We start from the raw sequence: 18,038 nt of genomic DNA, 5'->3' as shown, positions 1-18,038 counted from the left end.
GGCAACTCAACTAATAAAGCGGTACGTTGTAGAATAAGACCCACACAGGACAACTCGGGACATCACATTACAAATCTCAATACCATGTGATTATGACAATTTAAAGTCTTCCTGTGGTGAAAATCAAGCTTTTAAATGTTGTTTATATGTCTATGTGATGTGTTTAATATGCTGTAAGACAAATCATGTGTTAATTTGTTAATCAACACCATTTCTGAGTACTTTCTCCTTAAAACTGCAGTGAACCAAAGACGGTCTCAAAAACACAGTTTGAAATCGCCGTCACAAACTACCCTGTAACCAATCAGATCAACGTGTGATCGTCAACGAGTGGATCTCTGAGCTGGTGTGAGTGAGTGGAGGCGGGGCTCATTTGCATATTCATAGAACCACGTATACTAAATGAGGCAAGGGTGTCAAGTTACATTAGATATTTTAAGACAAAGAAATTATTATCAAGGAAAAATCGTTTAAATGTGTCATTTTGGTTATCAAAGATGAGTTTAAGGGATAAAATTATTGACTATAGGGGGACTTTAACACTAATTACAAGGTCTATATTCGGTGTACATCATAATTGTAACTTATTAATCATTTTTCAGGAATGAGAGTAATGATATTTCCATCTAGACTGACCGATCTCCAACCCTGGCTTTTAATACTGATGTTAAACTAATATCCTGCTGACCTCGGTGAAGAGACCACAGTAATGAGCATTAAGGGACTCTCGAGTGAGCCTGTGCATCTCATGACCTCTTGTTCCTGGATCCTGAAATCTAGGTGCTAAAGAAGAGTCAAAGCGATACAGAAGTCTAGTCACCGTGGACTGTGTTATGATTAGAGCACTTCTGAAGAAGTTTCAATGGTTGTTTATAACGCTACTTTTGGGCTTTGCTGTTTCTCTCATCATATTCTGAATTTAAAGTAACCAAAAGATTTGCTGCTCAGGATATCCATCTATGCTGTTTATGCAGTTACCAACTGGATAAAAGTGGTCTATTCTGGCAAAACAGAAATGGGGTTATGGAACTGCTTGGAATTGGATTCTGAACTTGATGCCTAAAGGGATTTTTTTTGTCTCCACAACAGACATTTGTTTTAGTCTCACAATGAACTGACAACACACAACAGCAATGATTTCCAGAGCTGAAATATGATGCTGTGTAAGGCTCTGGTCCAAAACCGTGTCTACCTTCTAAGGCAGCATCCAAGCTGAAATTGAACTGGAACATACGCAACACAAACAGAAACTGTGCTGTTGAAACAGTTATAGTAAAAACTAAAGGTGTAAAACTCTTTTGCTTCATTCATCTTAGATTTTTTTTTTCAAAGAGCTCGATGAAATGTGCGGAGAATTCATACAATGCTACCTAAGAATTTGGCCAATATATTAAAGCTGATAAATAATGTATTATTTCCTTCAATTGAGACTCTTCAGATGCACGCTGTTCACCATGATGGTTTTAAATTGCTTGAAATACACTGAACAAAATTATAAATGCAACACTTTTGTTTTTGCCCCCAATTTTCATGAGCTGAACTTTCTATGTACACAAAAGGCCTACTTCTCTCAAACATTGTTCACAAATCTGTCTAAATCGGTGTTAGTTATGCCGAGTTCAGACTGCACGATTTTAGCCCCGATTTTGGCTCGCCGACAGGTTTTGAGAAATCGCAGACAAATGCCCGAAATCACAGGCAAATTGGTGCTCGTTCACGCGAGTGACAATCACGCAGTGTGAATGAGCAAAAACGCGATCTGAGAGAATCGCCGATGAGTCGCCGACGCCTGTGAGATATTTGGCATGCTAAATATCTGGACCTGTCGGCGATTCACAATCCTGCTGTGTGAAAAGTGTTCTGACTGAAAACTACATCGGAGATGACCGACAACCAATGAGAGAGCAAGATACAGGACAGCAGGGTGTTCAGGGAGGAGTTATAGACCAGAATATCAGTATTTTAATAAATACGCCTTACAATTATATCAAACAGAAACAAAGCACAAACATTTGCATGACCAGCAGCAACAGCAGGACATTTGCTAAATTATTTATTTACCCCCAACTCTCTTTGCAAAACATAGTCCTTGCTCCCCTCGCCTTCCCAACCATTTCCTCCTGCATAAACTGTTTATTTTTCTCAATTTCGCTGCAAATCAACGCACAGACAATTTGGATCGCAATCTTCTTGTAGGCTATCATTTTTAATAGCAAATTCAGTGTCGCGCGAGAACTGCTGTCTCACGCACGCGTGATCTTCCGTTATTTCCTTATCACTTCTCGCGTTTGTTTGGTTGTGAAACGTAGTTTGCGGACCAGGGTGAAGTTGTCGGCGATTCTTTCTTTTGTAAAGTCATGCAGTGTGAAACCTCCTGTCGCCGATCCATCGTGCAGTGTGAACACACCATCAACTGAATGTTACCCCAGATAGTCACGCAGTGTGAAAACAACAGTCACACAATTATTTTGAAAATCGTGCAGTCTGAACTCGGCATCAGCACTTCTCCTTTGCCGAGATAATCCATCCACCTCACAGGTGTGGCATATTAAGATGCTGATTAGACAGCATGATTATGGCACAGGTGTGCCTTAATAAAAGGCCACTCTAAAATGTGCAGTTTTATCACACAGCACAATGCCACAGATGTCGCAAGTTTTGAGGAAGCATGCAGTTGGCACGCTGACTGCAGGAATGTCCACCAGAGCTGTTGCCTGTGAATTGAATGTTCATTTCTCTACCATAAGCCGTCTCCAAATGCGTTTCAGAGAATTTGTCTCGACCTGACTGCAGTTCGTCATTGTAACCGACTTAAATGGTCAAATGCTCACATTCGACGCACTTTGGAGAGGTGTTCTCTTCACAGATGAATCCCGGTTTTCACTGTACAGAGCAGATGGCAGACCGCATGTATGGCATTGTGTGAGTGACGGTTTGCTGATGTCAACGTTGTGGATCGAGTGGCCCATGGTGGCGGTGGGGTTATGGTATGGGCAGGCGTATGTTATGGACAACGAACACAGGTGCATTTTATTGATGGCATTTTGAATGCCCAGAGATACCGTGACGAGATCCTGAGGCCCAACGTTGTGCCATTCATCCACGACCATCAGCTCATGTTGCAGCATGATAATAAACGGCCCCATGTTGCAAGGATCTGTAAACAATTCCTGGAAGCTGAAAACATCCCAGTTCTTGCATGGCCAGCATACTCACAGGACATGTCACCCATTGAGCATGTTTGGGATGCTCTGGATCGGCGTATACAACAGCGTGTTCCAGGTCCTGCCAATATCCAGCAACTTCACACAGCCATTGAAGAGGAGTGGACCAACATTCCACAGGCCACAATCAACAACCTGATCAACTCTATGCGAAAGAGATGGACTGCGTGAGGCAAATGGTGGTCACACCAGATACTGACTTTTTTTCGGACCCCCCCCCCCCAATTCAGTAAAACTGCACATTTTAGGAGTGGCCTTTTATAGTGGCCAGCCTAAGGCACACCTGTGCAATAATCATGCTGTCTAATCAGCATCTTGATATGCCACACCTGTGAGGTTGATGGATTATCTCGGCAAAGGAGTAGTGCTCACGAACACAGATTTAGACAGATTTGTGAACAATATTGAGAGAAATAGGCCATTTGTGTACATAGAAAGTCTTAGATCTTTCAGTTCAGCTCATGAAAAATGGGGGCAAAAACAAAAGTGTTGCGTTTATAATTTTGTTCAGTGTATGATTAGAATCACTTCAAAAAGGAAAATACAGTAAAGTGCAACACGTGCAGCGCAAGTGTCAAATATGCTACATAAAATTATGAGAACATTATAATTGTGTGCTTGGGACATGGCTTTTAATGGTGAGACTTTTTTTTGTAATCAGACTTTCAAAAATTATATAAAAATGTAATTTCAGATTTATCGACCAATATATTGGTCATCGGCTTTCAAATATAAAAAATTATCGGTTATTGGTAGCGACCAACATTTTCATATCGGTGCATCCATACTATATAGAGTGCATAGTTTTGCTTGCTTGTGAGACTCGTGCACTGCAAATAGAACAGAGCCGTTATCAATCCTGAACAACAGGAAAATACATTTTCTCCAATATCTCACAGATTTTCTGGAGTTTAGTGAACAATTTTCTGAAAATGTCCTAACCTGGCCCATATGCAACATGATCAGAAACAAACACACTTATCAGCCTCCGGGGTTTGACATTTTAAGAAGATCCCTAGTCATTCAAAGTTTTCCGATGTTTTTAAAACTATTATAAATCACACACTGCTGCTCTGAGAACTCCTATGCGGAAACCTGTGAATGGATGTAGTGTGAAGCTTAGCTAAAATAACTGCTCTCTGAAGGAATTTCGCACTATTCACTTTTCATTTTGCTCCATCTGTGGCAGATTGCCAGCGTACCCATCAATGCCCCAAACTTCTGCTACGTCCAGCCTCAATATCACATATGGTTACAATTACACCGCAGTTTGGATTGAACAAGGAATTTTCTCTCAAGCTAATGTTTAGGGACTCAGGCCTAACAAGATTCAGATTTACTTCCTACTTTTTTGTGCTGTTGAAATATTGTAAGGAGAGACAAAAAGAAATGCAAAGCATTATTTACCTAATGGCGGTTCTTTGTAACCTGTTCAAAGTTTACAACAACTGGATATTAGTTTTGCAAAGAAGTTTGACGTCAAGAAGTTTGAACAACATGTTTTAACTATCTGACCCACCTCACGTATACTCAACAATTATCATTTATCAGTGTGAAAAGACAATAAGGCTGTCAAGTTGTAAGCAACGCAACTGGAGATTTGTGCCTCTCGTGCTCATCTGTATCCACTTATGTAGAGAAAAACAATACTCTGCCTCGATCAAATAGATCTACATGTGGTCTCAATGCTCTTCTACTTGGATAATATTCTTCTCTAATAGCTCTTATTGTAGATTATCCTCACTGTGCCACAGAACAAATGCAGCCTGGGACTTTCGTTTGACTCCTAAAGGCCCCGATGTACTTCAAGCGAGAACTGGTGTGGCATTAGGGGTGGGTGATATGGCAAAAATATCACATCACGATTTTACCACGATTCTCTTACACGTTGGTTTTACTATTTTGCAAGTGACTGAGCATTACAGCCAAACTAATGTCCCTATTTAAAAAACAAAGCCTTAGGTAACAAAATATAAAATAAAAAAGAATGGCAGACATTTAGGCCAAAGTGGCAAAGATAAAAATATTTGTCATTATTTTCTTTGTTATTAAAAATTAAGAACATAGGCTACACAACTTAAACAAATGAAATAAACAGTGCTTTATTATTTCAGCTACAGTATGTGTATTTAACAGTAGCATTGAAGAAAGTAATTAAATGAACAAATATGAAAATAAAAGACAACATAGACTTCAGTGTATAAATTATACATTGATTCTTATTAAAGCTACTATTAAAGTTCTCAGTCAAGAGCAGTGGGTGATTTCCTCTTTGTGTTTTGTTGTTTTATTAACATTAAAACGATAGTTCTCCCAAAAATTGTTTTAAACCCGAATAAGTTTCTTTCTTATGTTAAAAAGAAAAGTTATTTGGAAGAATGTGGGTAACCAAACAGTTGATATACCCCAGTGACTTCCATAGTATATTTTTTTCCTATGGAAGTCAATGGGGACCAGCAACTGTTTGGTTAGCCACATTCATCAAAATATCTTCTTTTGTGTTCAGCACAAGAAAGAAATTAATACAGGTTTGGAACAACATTAGAGTGAGTAAAAAATTACACAAAGGAATATTCACCCAAAAATAAAAATTAAGAACAAGTGGCAGCATGTTTACTATTAGGCTACTGTCTCTTGCACGCGACGTGTCTAACATACATGCATTTGACAAGCTGATTTTCTCTCAATTTTCTCTGTTTAATTTTATGAATAACCAACTTTGTTTATGTAAACCTTGTGTGTATTTGACAGTATTAGCGCAATAAGACTCGAAAGATAACTAAGTCCAGGACCCAGGCGCTGTTAGACAGTAACATTAGGGAACTACCATTGGTTCGTGGCGATGATGTAATTAGTAGGTGTGGCTCTGAGGCTCCACCTTCTTTGAGATGTAAAAATCTTCGATTAATTTCTTCTCTGCTTTATAGTATAGTATATTTTTTCTCTGCTTTATAAAAAGACGCTTTATAGTAAAAATTGAAGTTGTAACTAACTGAATGAGACATTGACACTGTTTTCATCTTTAATTCAGTAAAGCTGCTGATTTAAAGCGATCTACTGTATAAAGTGCTATATAAATAAACTTGTCGTGACATGACTGGAGCGCTGAATCTCAAAGCTGGTGCAAACATCCAAATCACTAAGATAAGAGGCTTTCTGAACTGCTGTTTTCTGATTATTTTGTTATTGAGAGGAAAGCATGCAGCTATATTGACATATTCATCTAAATGTGGACTACGTTGGGATGTTCGCTAACAGTATACTGCTGCTCAGGTATTTCAAACAACTTTTTCCCCCTATAAGCGAAGAACGGAAAAGTACTTCGCTGTGAGTATATCAGGACCTTTAGAGGTAAGTTCAAAGAAACTGTGCATTGCAGGCAGGAATAATTTTTAGCTCAACAGTTGGACAAACATATTCCTGATAAAAACATTTGTTTAGAAACGGTCGGTGCAGGAAGAGGAGTTAACACTGAGGATCAGGCTAATGCCAAGGCGTCTGCTGAACTAACCGCTGGAAAGGAGCAGAGTATGTGTTGTGCTGTCTACGAGAGAGAGAGAGAGAGAGAGAGAGAGAGAGAGAGAGAGAGAGAGAGAGAGATGCAGTACTGGGAACTGAAGGAAGACAAATACTGCAAACTACCTCTACCTGCAGAGGGCCCGCACATCTTACTGAAGCGCTCATCTCAATTTAGGACCCAGTGCAAACAGGGCCAGATACCATTTCCACCTAAAATCACATTAACACATTAAAGGTGACATATTATGCCCCCTTTCAAGATGTAATATAAATCTATGGTGTCCCTAGAATGTGTCTGTGAAATTTCAGCTCAAAATACCCCCCAGATAATTTATTATAGCTTGTCAAATTTGCCCCTTTTTGAGTGAGAGCAAAAACACGCCGTTTTTGTGTCCCTTTAAATGCAAATGAGCTGCTGCTCCGCCCCGTTCAGAAGAGCCGATCCTTTAACTTACACAAGCTTCAGATGCAATAACAAAACACGCAAATAATCTCACTCATCCAAAATGTCAGAAATAACCAGTAGCGAGTGCAGCCTTACAGACAGACTCAGGAAGAGGTTACAACGTCATTATGTTTAACTTTTACACAAGTTGACACAGTTCCCTGAGGTCTTTATAAGACAGCTGTGAAATCTTTTGGTCAATATGGTTCAGTGCTCGTCTGGGCAGCACCGACAGAACAGTTTACATGCTTTGCTCGAACTTTTGCCATTGCGTTACAACTGGATACACTATTGTCTCTTGTGAAAACCAAATGGCGGCGCCGTGGGTGGAAACGCATTGATTAAGGGGCGATAATATTATAATGAGCTCCCCTTCCTACGTCAGGAGGGGAGCGAAATCTGAGCGGCATATTGACATGCTTGCAGAGAAAGACTCACCAAAACAAAGTCACAATTTCTGGGTTGGTTGATGCACCGGGGACCCGATTATAGCACTTAAACGCGGAAAATGTCAGATTTTCATGATATGTCCCCTTTAACGTGTTTTTTTGTGAGTCGGTGCTAAATACAGATGAAAATGGGGTCTCAAACGTTTTTTTGCGATCAGATCACTGCAACCACCTGGCTGGCACATATGACTATATCAAAACACTCGTCCATCCTGAATGCATGTGAATGCGAGAAAGCGCAACAAAACAAGCAATTCAACGTTAGAGTAAGCTGTGTAACGTGTGTTCGGTCATTTCAAATAATAGTACACCACATTGGCGCTTCCATGAGAGTAACGTAGTCACACATAAGTGACGATGTTCAAATACAAGTTAATACCAGATGGGTACGGTAATGCATCCCAGCTGAACACATGTGATCACCCTGAAACACATCTTAAACCAGGTGTAAACATATTCGCCCGGATGTTTAGCAGATTGTCCCAGGTGCTCATCTTCATACAGTAAAAATAAATGTGGACAGAAACTATAGGGTTCAAAAAAATGACACAAAAAGGTCAATTTGTACACTATATTCAATTATGGTCTGTTCCTCACACAAGTCTACAGTAGGCCTTCAGAAAACCACTTATTTAATTCTTTATCTTTCACCACTGTCTGACTCCATTCTCTCACTCCACTGTATGAAAAAAAAACACATGGAATTTTTTACAAAATATCTCCTCTTGTGTTTCACGGACAAAAGACAGACATTAAGGATTTTTAGTAGGTCATTGTCTACAGTGTATCGACGTATAAAGCACTGTTCACACGAATGTCATCTGTTGGCCAACAAACATCAGCATGGAGAAATCTTTTGCCCTCACATGAAATTCCAGATTGCGTGGATTCCTATTGAAAATCCACAAAAATACGCCGAACAACGGTAAATGTGGCTGCACCTTTACAGCATTGATCTACACTATGTCAGTTTGTGGGAATGAAGGCTGAATCCTATTAAGACAAGCACTGCCCTGAAAATATCCCCACAGACATTGTACCATTTATTTAACCTGGAAAAGGAAACATGAGGACCTGCCATAAAATTTCCCCAAGCAAAGGTTCCCCTGCCAGCGATCTCTTCGGCTCTTAGGGAAGTTAAGTCAGATACTGGTTCATGCCAAGATACAATCCTGTGTTTTTGTTCTTTTTGGAAAAGCAGGTCCTGCTTTTATTTCCACTAATCAACCAAATATTTTTTTTTGGTCAAGGTAAATAGAAAGAGTAAGAGAAAGAGACACTTACGTAGATCTACCCTTTTGCCATATTTATGTTATAAGAAGACAGCCAGCAAAGAGCTTTAAACTAAACACTAAACTGTTTTTCTATCTTCTCAAGCTTCAGTTAACACAATTGCGAAGATATCGGATGAATTTTAAGCAGAAATGTGCTGACTCAGCTTTTTAAGCAATGTGATCCAACTCAAAGTCCTGCCAACATCTGACTCTTTTTGAGAAGAATTTTTAAAATTCATGAAATGTAGGGCCATTTGCAAGTGTGCATTTTTGAAAGAGATGAGGCCAATGGGTTGGAATAAACAATTGACCATGTGGAAATTATGTACCTTTTATTTACAGAAACAAACACAAAAAGCAGGGAAAAGTGAATGCACACAGAGACAAACGGAAAGAAGCAGTACTTACAGATCTGGTCCAGTGGGTGGGGACTGTCCTGTAAAACACAGATAGGAGGAATTACGGACAAGCGTCTTAACATGATCTTCCCTTAGGGAGCAGCTGTTTTCACAAAGCCTAATTTGCCGTTTCAGCTCAAGAGAAGTTGGAGTGTTATTACGCCAATATGACTTTTCAGAGAGGCAGGAGGCACGGCGCAAGCAAGCTCCTAAACCTGTCAAAAGCATAATGTGAAATATTGGCCGTGCTCCTTGTGGAGAATTTACCGTACGCACATAAAAGGGATTTTTTTCCCCCCCAGAAGGAAACAGTGGGAAGTTGTTTCTTAAGAAGAGTCCTAATGCAGGAACACTGAGATTTATGCCGCTGCTTTCCTATAAATATACAGGGATGCCAGGGTGAGATTTGGCGCATATGGTTGTAAAACAGTGCTGCTTTAGTTTGCTCTGTAAATCAATGGACTCCCCAAATAAGCGAAATAAGGGTGAACAGGAAAGAAAACACTAGAGCTACAATACAGAGAGTTCAGAGGAGAACACACTGATTGTGGCCCTGACTGTGAGGAACTAAAGAGTTATTAAATTCTGAGAGGAGTTTTTATTGCGATACCACACAGGTATATTTAATTGAGCTGGGTTCATGTGACGCCATCATTCATGGCAATCATTTACAAAAATAACTATGCATTAAAACCAACAAATATCTGCAATGAATGGAAATGTGTGCCTTCTTCCTATAGAGTGCAACAGCAGGGTTCTGGAAGTAAAAAAAAACCCATTCATTTTCTCTGTAGAGAAACCCATTCATTTCTAATGACAGCGTATAAACCTTTCAAAAGAGACCTACAAAGTTTAAAGAATGAAATATGCCCTTATGAAAGGCAGTGCGATTTCAATGCAATTTTTTATTATTTAATAGTCAGATTCCTGGTTGTAAAACTACACTACCCATAATCCCAAAGAGAGTTCCACCAATCAGAAAAGCCACTGTTAACAGCTCAGCAGGCATCCCCCAATCCCATGAAGCATTGCGAATGATGTCACTGAGTCTCAAAATACAATATACACTAGCTTTCAAAAGTATTCAGTATGGTTTTGAAGAAGTCTCTTTTGCTAAACAAAGAGATCAAAAAGCAAACAGTAAAACAGTAATATTGTGTTTAAAATAACTGTTTTATATGTGAATATAGAGTAAACTGTAATTTATTCCTGTGATCAACGCTGAATTTTCAGCATCATTACTCCAGTCTTCAGTATCACATGATCCTTCAGAAATCATTGTATGATGAAACTTTTCTGATTATCATAAATGTTGAAAACAGTTGTGCTGCTTCGTATTTTTGTGTAATCCTGATTTTTTTCAGGATTCTTTGATGTATAGAAAGAACAGCATTTATATGAAATCTTTTGGAATGTTATAAATGTCTTTACACTTTTTTTAATCATTTTAATTGGTCTTTGCTGAATTAACGGTTGTGTATATAACAAAGGCGTTGGTTTTATTAGATCACCTCATTCACAATGCTTCATGGAACCTGTAGTTCATTCCCCCTTAAAAAACAATGAATAAAAAAAACATTTGTGATGTTTGATAATGTTGGTATTCATTTCAGAACTGTTTTTGGATCACAGATTAAAGGTCTTCAATGAACCAGAATTGTAGTAAAAAAAAAGCAAGAAAAAAAAAGCAATAATTTACCCAGTCGCACATATAGCACTCCAGTTGCCGAAATAACTTTGATGGAGTTTGAAGCCACACACTGGTAGTATCCGGTGTCGGTGGTGTCCAGGTCTTGAATGCGGAGCTTGGATCCGGCCTCAGTCTTGCGGATGGAGATTCGGCCCTGTTCCTGCACCACTGGGGCGTCGTTCTTCAGCCAGCGGATGTTGGGCCGCGGGTGGCCCGCCACTTTGCAGTGTAAAGTGGCCGTCTGGCCCTGCACTATAGTTATATTGTTTGGCGGCTCCACAAACTCCAGGAAATAACCTGAGGGAAAAGGGCAAGGAAGGCTGTTAGAGGGGTCAAAGGTGGAGACCCTGAGCATCAATGCAGGCTTAAGAAGAAATCAACCCCCAATCCTCCTTCAGAGGCCTGTGACAGACACTATTAGACAATGTGTATGTATTGTATAATGTATAGACATTGTGTATGTATTGTACAAATATGTATTGAAAACACATTTAACATTTAAAATGATGTGCTGGTTTCTGCCTCAGGAAAGAGCACAAGACTCAAGTCTCAAAGAAAAAAAAAACATTGTGAATGGAAACAAATTAAGGGCCAGATTTTACTAACAGCTTGCGCCAGTGCAAACCATCTTTTGCAGTTAAAAACTACTGACAGTGAAAAACTAGCAATGAAAAGGCATGGATACAGTTATTTTTGTGCCGGGTCTTGTTGTATATGCATTTGCAGGAGTTTCCCTTTCAGAGGCAAAATGTATGGGAGGAGAGGGTTAACTAAGGATCGCAGTAGTCAATTTACTGGTATTTGCAGCATTACTTTATGCCGAAAAAAGCAGTTTAGTAAATCTGGCCCTGAATATCAATTTTACATCATCATACATTCACACATTAAAACTGAACATTTTTAGAATGGAATAAACCCCAGGCTGAAAAATTAATCAAATCATGATATATCTTAGTGCGATTATCAAATTCCATAGTGTGTGATAAATAGATGCAATGAACACATTCACAATGCGTTTCAGAGTGAAGCGTGGCACAGTTCATTGACACACAAGCAGCTCATTAAAAATAGTGTTTTCTTTGTCTCTGAGTAGCAGAAAATACAGCTTTTAGTTTGCAGTAAAACTGCTCTGTAAATAAATGACTCACTGAATAATTAACTCAACCAATCTGTTCAAAGCCACTGAATCATTTAGGAGCAAAACTCCACAACTGTGTGTTACAGTGATTCTGCAGTGGCTAAGTGGCTTGATTTAAAAATGTATTTGTTGGCAATATGGACCCTATTCACATTTCCAGTGTTCTCAGATGCTGAATTTGACATTAGGAAACTACAGCCAGTTTGATTGCTGCATTCCAGTTCACGCTCCGACAGCTAATTGAGAAAAAATACCCATTATAGCATTTCCACAGCCTTGCAAATGAGGAAAAAAGTTTAGAGACTAATCAAGAGAAAAAAAGAGAAGAGAAAAAAAATGTCCAATTTACAATCATTCCCTCAGCCGTTGTTTTAGAAACACCCTTGCAGCAGTTTTAACTAGTTTTTTGTTGTTGTTATTTGATGTCAAGGTAATGCAAAGTATAGTCATATGTACATTTTAAATAATTGAACCCTAACCCTAACTTTGCTAGACTGACAATATGGTCACACTTTAGATTAGAGTCCAGTTCTCACTATTAACTAACTTTTAACTACGATTTTTGCTTATTATTTCTTATTAATAGCTAGTTGGTAAGGTAGTTGTTACGTTTAGGTATTGGGTAGATTAATGGATGTAGAATATGGTCATGCAGAATAACTTTAATATGTGCTTTTTAAATAAACAGCACAATATCCTAGTAATATGCACGCTTTCAAGCAACTAGTTAATAGTGAAAATTGGACACTAAACTAAAATGTTACTGACAATGTTAATAACTGTGAAAACACATTATCACAGTCTGTAAAAAGAGTCCATTGTTTCTAATATGCCAGTTACTCAATATTAACATATTTATTGACATATCACACAATTGTGCCTCTCCTTACTCCAACAATTCCCCAGAAACCACTATTGCTAGTTGTAATGTGATATTCTCAAATTAATAACAGAACTGTCAGACACTGACATCTTTTGAACTAAGTTGACAGATCCCGAATCTGCGGCATAAGACAGTAGTTCCACAATAGCTCAAAAGCACAATAGCTTCTTTTCGACACTCCTCGTCTTTTATTTATTTAAATATCTCTTCCATTTACATAAACTACTTGTTCTATGGATTGTTATAAAACTCTGGGTCATGTGATATTGCTTTATTAACAGACTCAAAATTTTGTTTGCATGAACCACTTTGAAGCCGCTCCAGGATTTTTGCTTTCCGACCAAGAATTTTCAATTTGCTACATCACATTTTTGAGTTTGTTTTAGTTGAAGTTTTGGTCTCATTTTCAAATGGAGAAGATAAACAGGAGTAGACCGGTCAAGATCTGACCCCTGCATTAGATGGCAGAATTTTAAATGAACTACTCAACTTAGGGAAAGCACATCTGGATTAAACAACTTCAGTTTCGGCTCAAAACAAACATCTTCTGTTGAGTGGTCCCATCCTGACAACTGCGGATGAAAGGAATGTCTCAGAGGGGTTTTGTTTGTTTTGGCGAACCTATGATTTGTAGACCTAAGCAATGTAGCAAACAAACCCTGAAAAAGCTATTCATTTTGGGTAGAGCAGAGCAGAGCAAATGTGTAGGACAGGAGTTAATAAAACACCCGATCATCATTTCAAACTAGGACTTTTACAATATATTTCGAATACCGTGGCTACAAGAATTCACCATTACAATATTAATTTAAACATTAAGTTAGAAAAAAAAATAATGTTAACAAATTCATTTTTCTTGTTTACTTTGTGTTTTCACAAAACAAAAAAAATTTGATCGCTCGAAATATGAGTTTAGGGAAGTGGAATGAGAGTTGTAACCATTACTGTACAAAAGCAGAACTTCCTGTTGATCAGCACTTCCTGCTAACTTGGGAAAATAACACTCACACACTGGCGAGCCAACTTTTCTTCTCCAACATGGTTTTGTGCGACAGCCGCAGCTACACACTGTCTTTCTTTTTTGTTTTATGACAAGTGGCAACCAGCATTAAGGTGCAATAGCACCGCCTATGTTGTAATGTCAACCGATATTTACAATATTAGCGTGTCATTTTATATAACATCATTATTTAATTTTTGGAATATCACGGTTATCGTCAATACCGGTATATTGCAAATCCCCTATTTCAAAGACTCTACAATCTTTCTCTATATCGCCATTCTTTAACCCGCTATAAATCTTTCACATATGTTAATAAATTTCAAGCTAGATAAATGTCTGGCAAAAAATTCTGTAAAATACTGAGAAAAAAAACTGTAAACAATGAAAGTATGCTGCAATCATTTAAGAAATAGGTTCTTATATAGAACCTCTTTGGCATTATTTAAAATTGCTTCAAGGACCATAGGGTTCTCCACTGAACCTTTTTTCTTTATAGTAAAACAAATTATTTAGTTCAGTTAGGCCTTTAGAACAAACACTACAGTTAAAAACTGAACACATCTGCTCAATTCAGCATGAGCCGAACAAGATTCCCAGCTCAGATCAGTAGCAGGATTCAGATTTCACCTCACTTCACCTCACTCTTGACTGACAAGACGATGGCGGAAGAGGCACTGAGCGAGTGAATGCAAGCGTTTTCAGTTCATTCCTATGGAAGCTCAACCTGCATGGTAATTATTTGAAAATGCTCATTCTGCTCCGCACCTTTATGAATGCACGTGTGGCCGTGCACAATTTACTTTCGCTTTTACTTAAAATTAGCGATTTAAAAGCTAGGTGATAAAGAGGTCTATATATATGGCACTTCCATTGTCAATGTCAATGTGTGCGTCAAGGAATGTAGTTAGTTTTAAAATAGCAGTGTCTGGCCCCAGTGAGTCAGAGGCCTCCTCCTTTTCACAAAGACATGAGAGATGACTCGATGGTGTGGAAGTGAGAAATGCAACAGCACTGCATGATGGGAAAACAGAGAAAGTGCCAGCAAAAGGGCAAAGAGAAGAGGCAATGGGCCTGGGTAACCTCAGCCTGAACAGTGTGAGCTCATAGCATGTACAAAGCCAGACGGAGCTCACATAAACAGTCGTGTGCGCAAGAGCCAGACCTCAGCCTTATCAAGCAGACATGAAATGTGCTGCGCTCTTGAACCTGATCTGAGATCATATCTCCACAACCCACAGCCATCATAAGGGTGGTATGTAGCCTTAAATGGGTTGACACGCAGTTGCCAAGTTGTCCAACCCACGCATGAATGATTACAAGAGCAAGTATACAGTTTTTAGGCAACACATCCAAACGTGTGGCGTTTCAAAGTTAATAGTGTGCTCGATACATGCACACTACAAAGATTCATCTTCGTCTAGTGTCTGAACTATTTCTCTCCATAAGTTATGACAGATAAAAAAAACTTGGTACTCTTTTAGACTTGCGTGTAGATCTTCATCCCTCACTGAAGCGCTCGTAAATACAAGTACCTATTGTTGTTGCCTCGAAGTTTTTTGTTTTTTCGATTGTGAAACAATAGGTGTGTCATTGTCGCCACCTTCTGGATCAACTAATTGGAGCAAAAAAATTCAATGTGCATATGGTATTGGGCTGTATATGGAGGACAAGAGGTTAGAGCCCGTTCTCATCCTTTGGCGGCATATGTGACGCCATATGACAAAACGGCGAAATACTACGCACGTGGCACCCTTTAGCGTGAATATAACACGCGAACCCAAGGCGTCATAAAGTTGACTGGCATCCTTTAGCGTGAATATGAGACGCAGACCCTACCCCACACCTAAACCTACCCATCACAGTGCGTGTTATATTGACGATAAAGGGTGCCATGTGCGTAGTATTTCGCCGTTTTGTCATATGGCGTCACATATGACGCCAAAGGATGAGAATGCGTTAGAAAAATCACATGATGCAGCCTAGCGAATGGGTTTTCAAACTGGGGTCCGGAGACCCGTAGGGCCGCAAGGGACTGACAGGGGGTCCGTGAAGAGTCTATTATTAATAAAGTAATAAAATAGCAAAATAATAATAAATAATTTAAAAAAATGTATAATACAAATTATTTCTAATCTATTATCAGTTATTAATCTATTAAATAGATTCAATTAGGTTAAACAATTTTTTTTTGTATAAACCAAAGTATACTTTGGGCTTAAGGCAACTCTAGAAACACCATTTAATTAGGAACAACGTTAAACCATAATGATCCTGAGAGTTAGATAATTCAACAGTCAACAAAAGATGACAGGTACAAGCCAAAACAGCACACACAAAAAACACCATCAAAACGAGGCAGCGTTGACAAGATCTGCATCACATCACAGAAGATTTGTAAAGCAACTGAGGCATGAAAGGCCCGTTTGTGTTGCACACCCCCACTGAGAAAGTGAGGAATATCTGTTAAAACACAAGCAGCCTGAGAATGAGCGAGTGGTAAAGGCAAGTTGTTACAGGCACTCTGCTATCTATTATCGGTGTGGAAACATGAGCGAGGGTGTTGTGATTATGCTCAGATGACGTTCTGAAGACATGACATAATGAGAGAGTCCACTACTGTACATGAGTGTGTTCAACACCAGTGAAGCACAGCGCTCTCCAAACACCGTCTGTGGCGGCTAGACTGACATTCAGGTAAGGTCAGCATGTTACAACAAGCAGAATGTGTGAATAATATTACACAAGTCCATTATATCTCATGCATGTTGTGTGCCAGTGCAATTGAATCACAAAAAGCACACTAAGTCTGCACCTATCGCGAAGATGCTAAATTGTACTTGCAATCATGCAGGGTCACAATGTGCTGTGAACAGTACAAAGTAAAGTATTTGTTTGTGTCAGACCAGGGAAAGGGCAAGTTGAAGTAAAACAATAGGAGTTTTGTCCTGTGATTCAGATGCCAACATTATTGAATTAATAATAATAATAATCAAAATTAAAAAATAAAAATAATACGACTCAAATATAAATTTCAAATGTCATGAAGTCGTTTATGAAAAAAAGAAAAGAAAAAAAACCCTTAAAAACTCCAAGATGCCTCTCTCTACAGCTCAGGTTTGGAAAGTGCATCTAGCAGGCGAGGTTAAGTGGGTTTGACTATTTGTGGCCGGCCATGATTGGAACGATAAACAACACAAGCAGTGCTGGCAGGCCGCTATAACCCTCCATATAACCCACCTCTGGCCTTCAAACGCAACACTAAATGCTACATTTACATTTTCAATATTTTAAGATGCATAAAGGGGATTTCAAGAGTGAATAAAATAAAACTTTTTTCAATGCATCACAAAAGACAATTTTCAAGATAAATCTTTTGTCTATAGTTGTTTTCAGTGAATGCTTAAATATAACACTATTTGTAGCAGTCGACGCCAAGTTATTAATGATCAAACATCCCAAACATGTAATTGAAACGATGGAAGAATATGCAGACCTGAAGCCAGCCACCTTTGTGAAAAAGTAGTAAACTTTAGCATACTTTTAAAAATAGTATGGAAATAATATATTTTAATAAAAGAATACTTAAATTTGAACTGAATGTTTGGGACACTTAATTGCAAAAGGTTAAAACAATTATTTAAAATGTACTTTAATTTGACATTATTACAAAGTGCACTTTTAAAAAGTGTGTTAAAGTGCCCCCATTATGGTTTTTCAAATATTCCCTTTTCATGCAGTGTGTAATATAGCTGTTTGTGAATGTAAACGTTCTGTAAAGTTGAAAGTGTACGATAAATAAAGTTATTGTCTCCCAAGTAAGAAAGTAAGAATAGATTCTGAACCTCCTATACTAGTCATTTGTATTTCGAATCCCACTGCGTGACGGTTATACATCACTAGAAAATACATTTGCATAATGCAATGTTCTATGTTCTACGTTGTCGGCCTGCGACAACTTGACACGCCTACAAACACGTCTACTTCTGTTAATCAGCTGTACAATCGGTAAGCATTC

At 38.6% G+C, this 18,038-nt stretch overlaps 1 protein-coding gene across 1 annotated transcript in view; it reads right to left on the bottom strand.

Annotated features, from left to right (window-relative positions):
- ror2 (receptor tyrosine kinase-like orphan receptor 2) overlaps positions 1–18,038 on the bottom strand; it is a 97,071-nt gene that overhangs the window by 10,194 nt on the left and 68,839 nt on the right. The window contains exons 3-4 of the mRNA XM_077243318.1: positions 11,009–11,296; positions 9,320–9,347 (exon numbers count right to left, since the gene is read on the bottom strand). Coding sequence (XP_077099433.1) covers positions 9,320–9,347; positions 11,009–11,296 — 316 coding nt within the window. The remainder of the gene's footprint in view (positions 1–9,319; positions 9,348–11,008; positions 11,297–18,038) is intronic.

Source organism: Siphateles boraxobius, unplaced genomic scaffold, assembly GCF_051911475.1.
Source record: "Siphateles boraxobius isolate OS27281-9 unplaced genomic scaffold, OSU_SipBor_1 25, whole genome shotgun sequence".
Classification (NCBI taxonomy): Eukaryota; Metazoa; Chordata; class Actinopteri; order Cypriniformes; family Leuciscidae; genus Siphateles; species Siphateles boraxobius.
The sequence above is the reverse complement of the archived record's forward strand: the minus strand, read 5'-3'. Positions and strand labels throughout refer to the sequence as shown.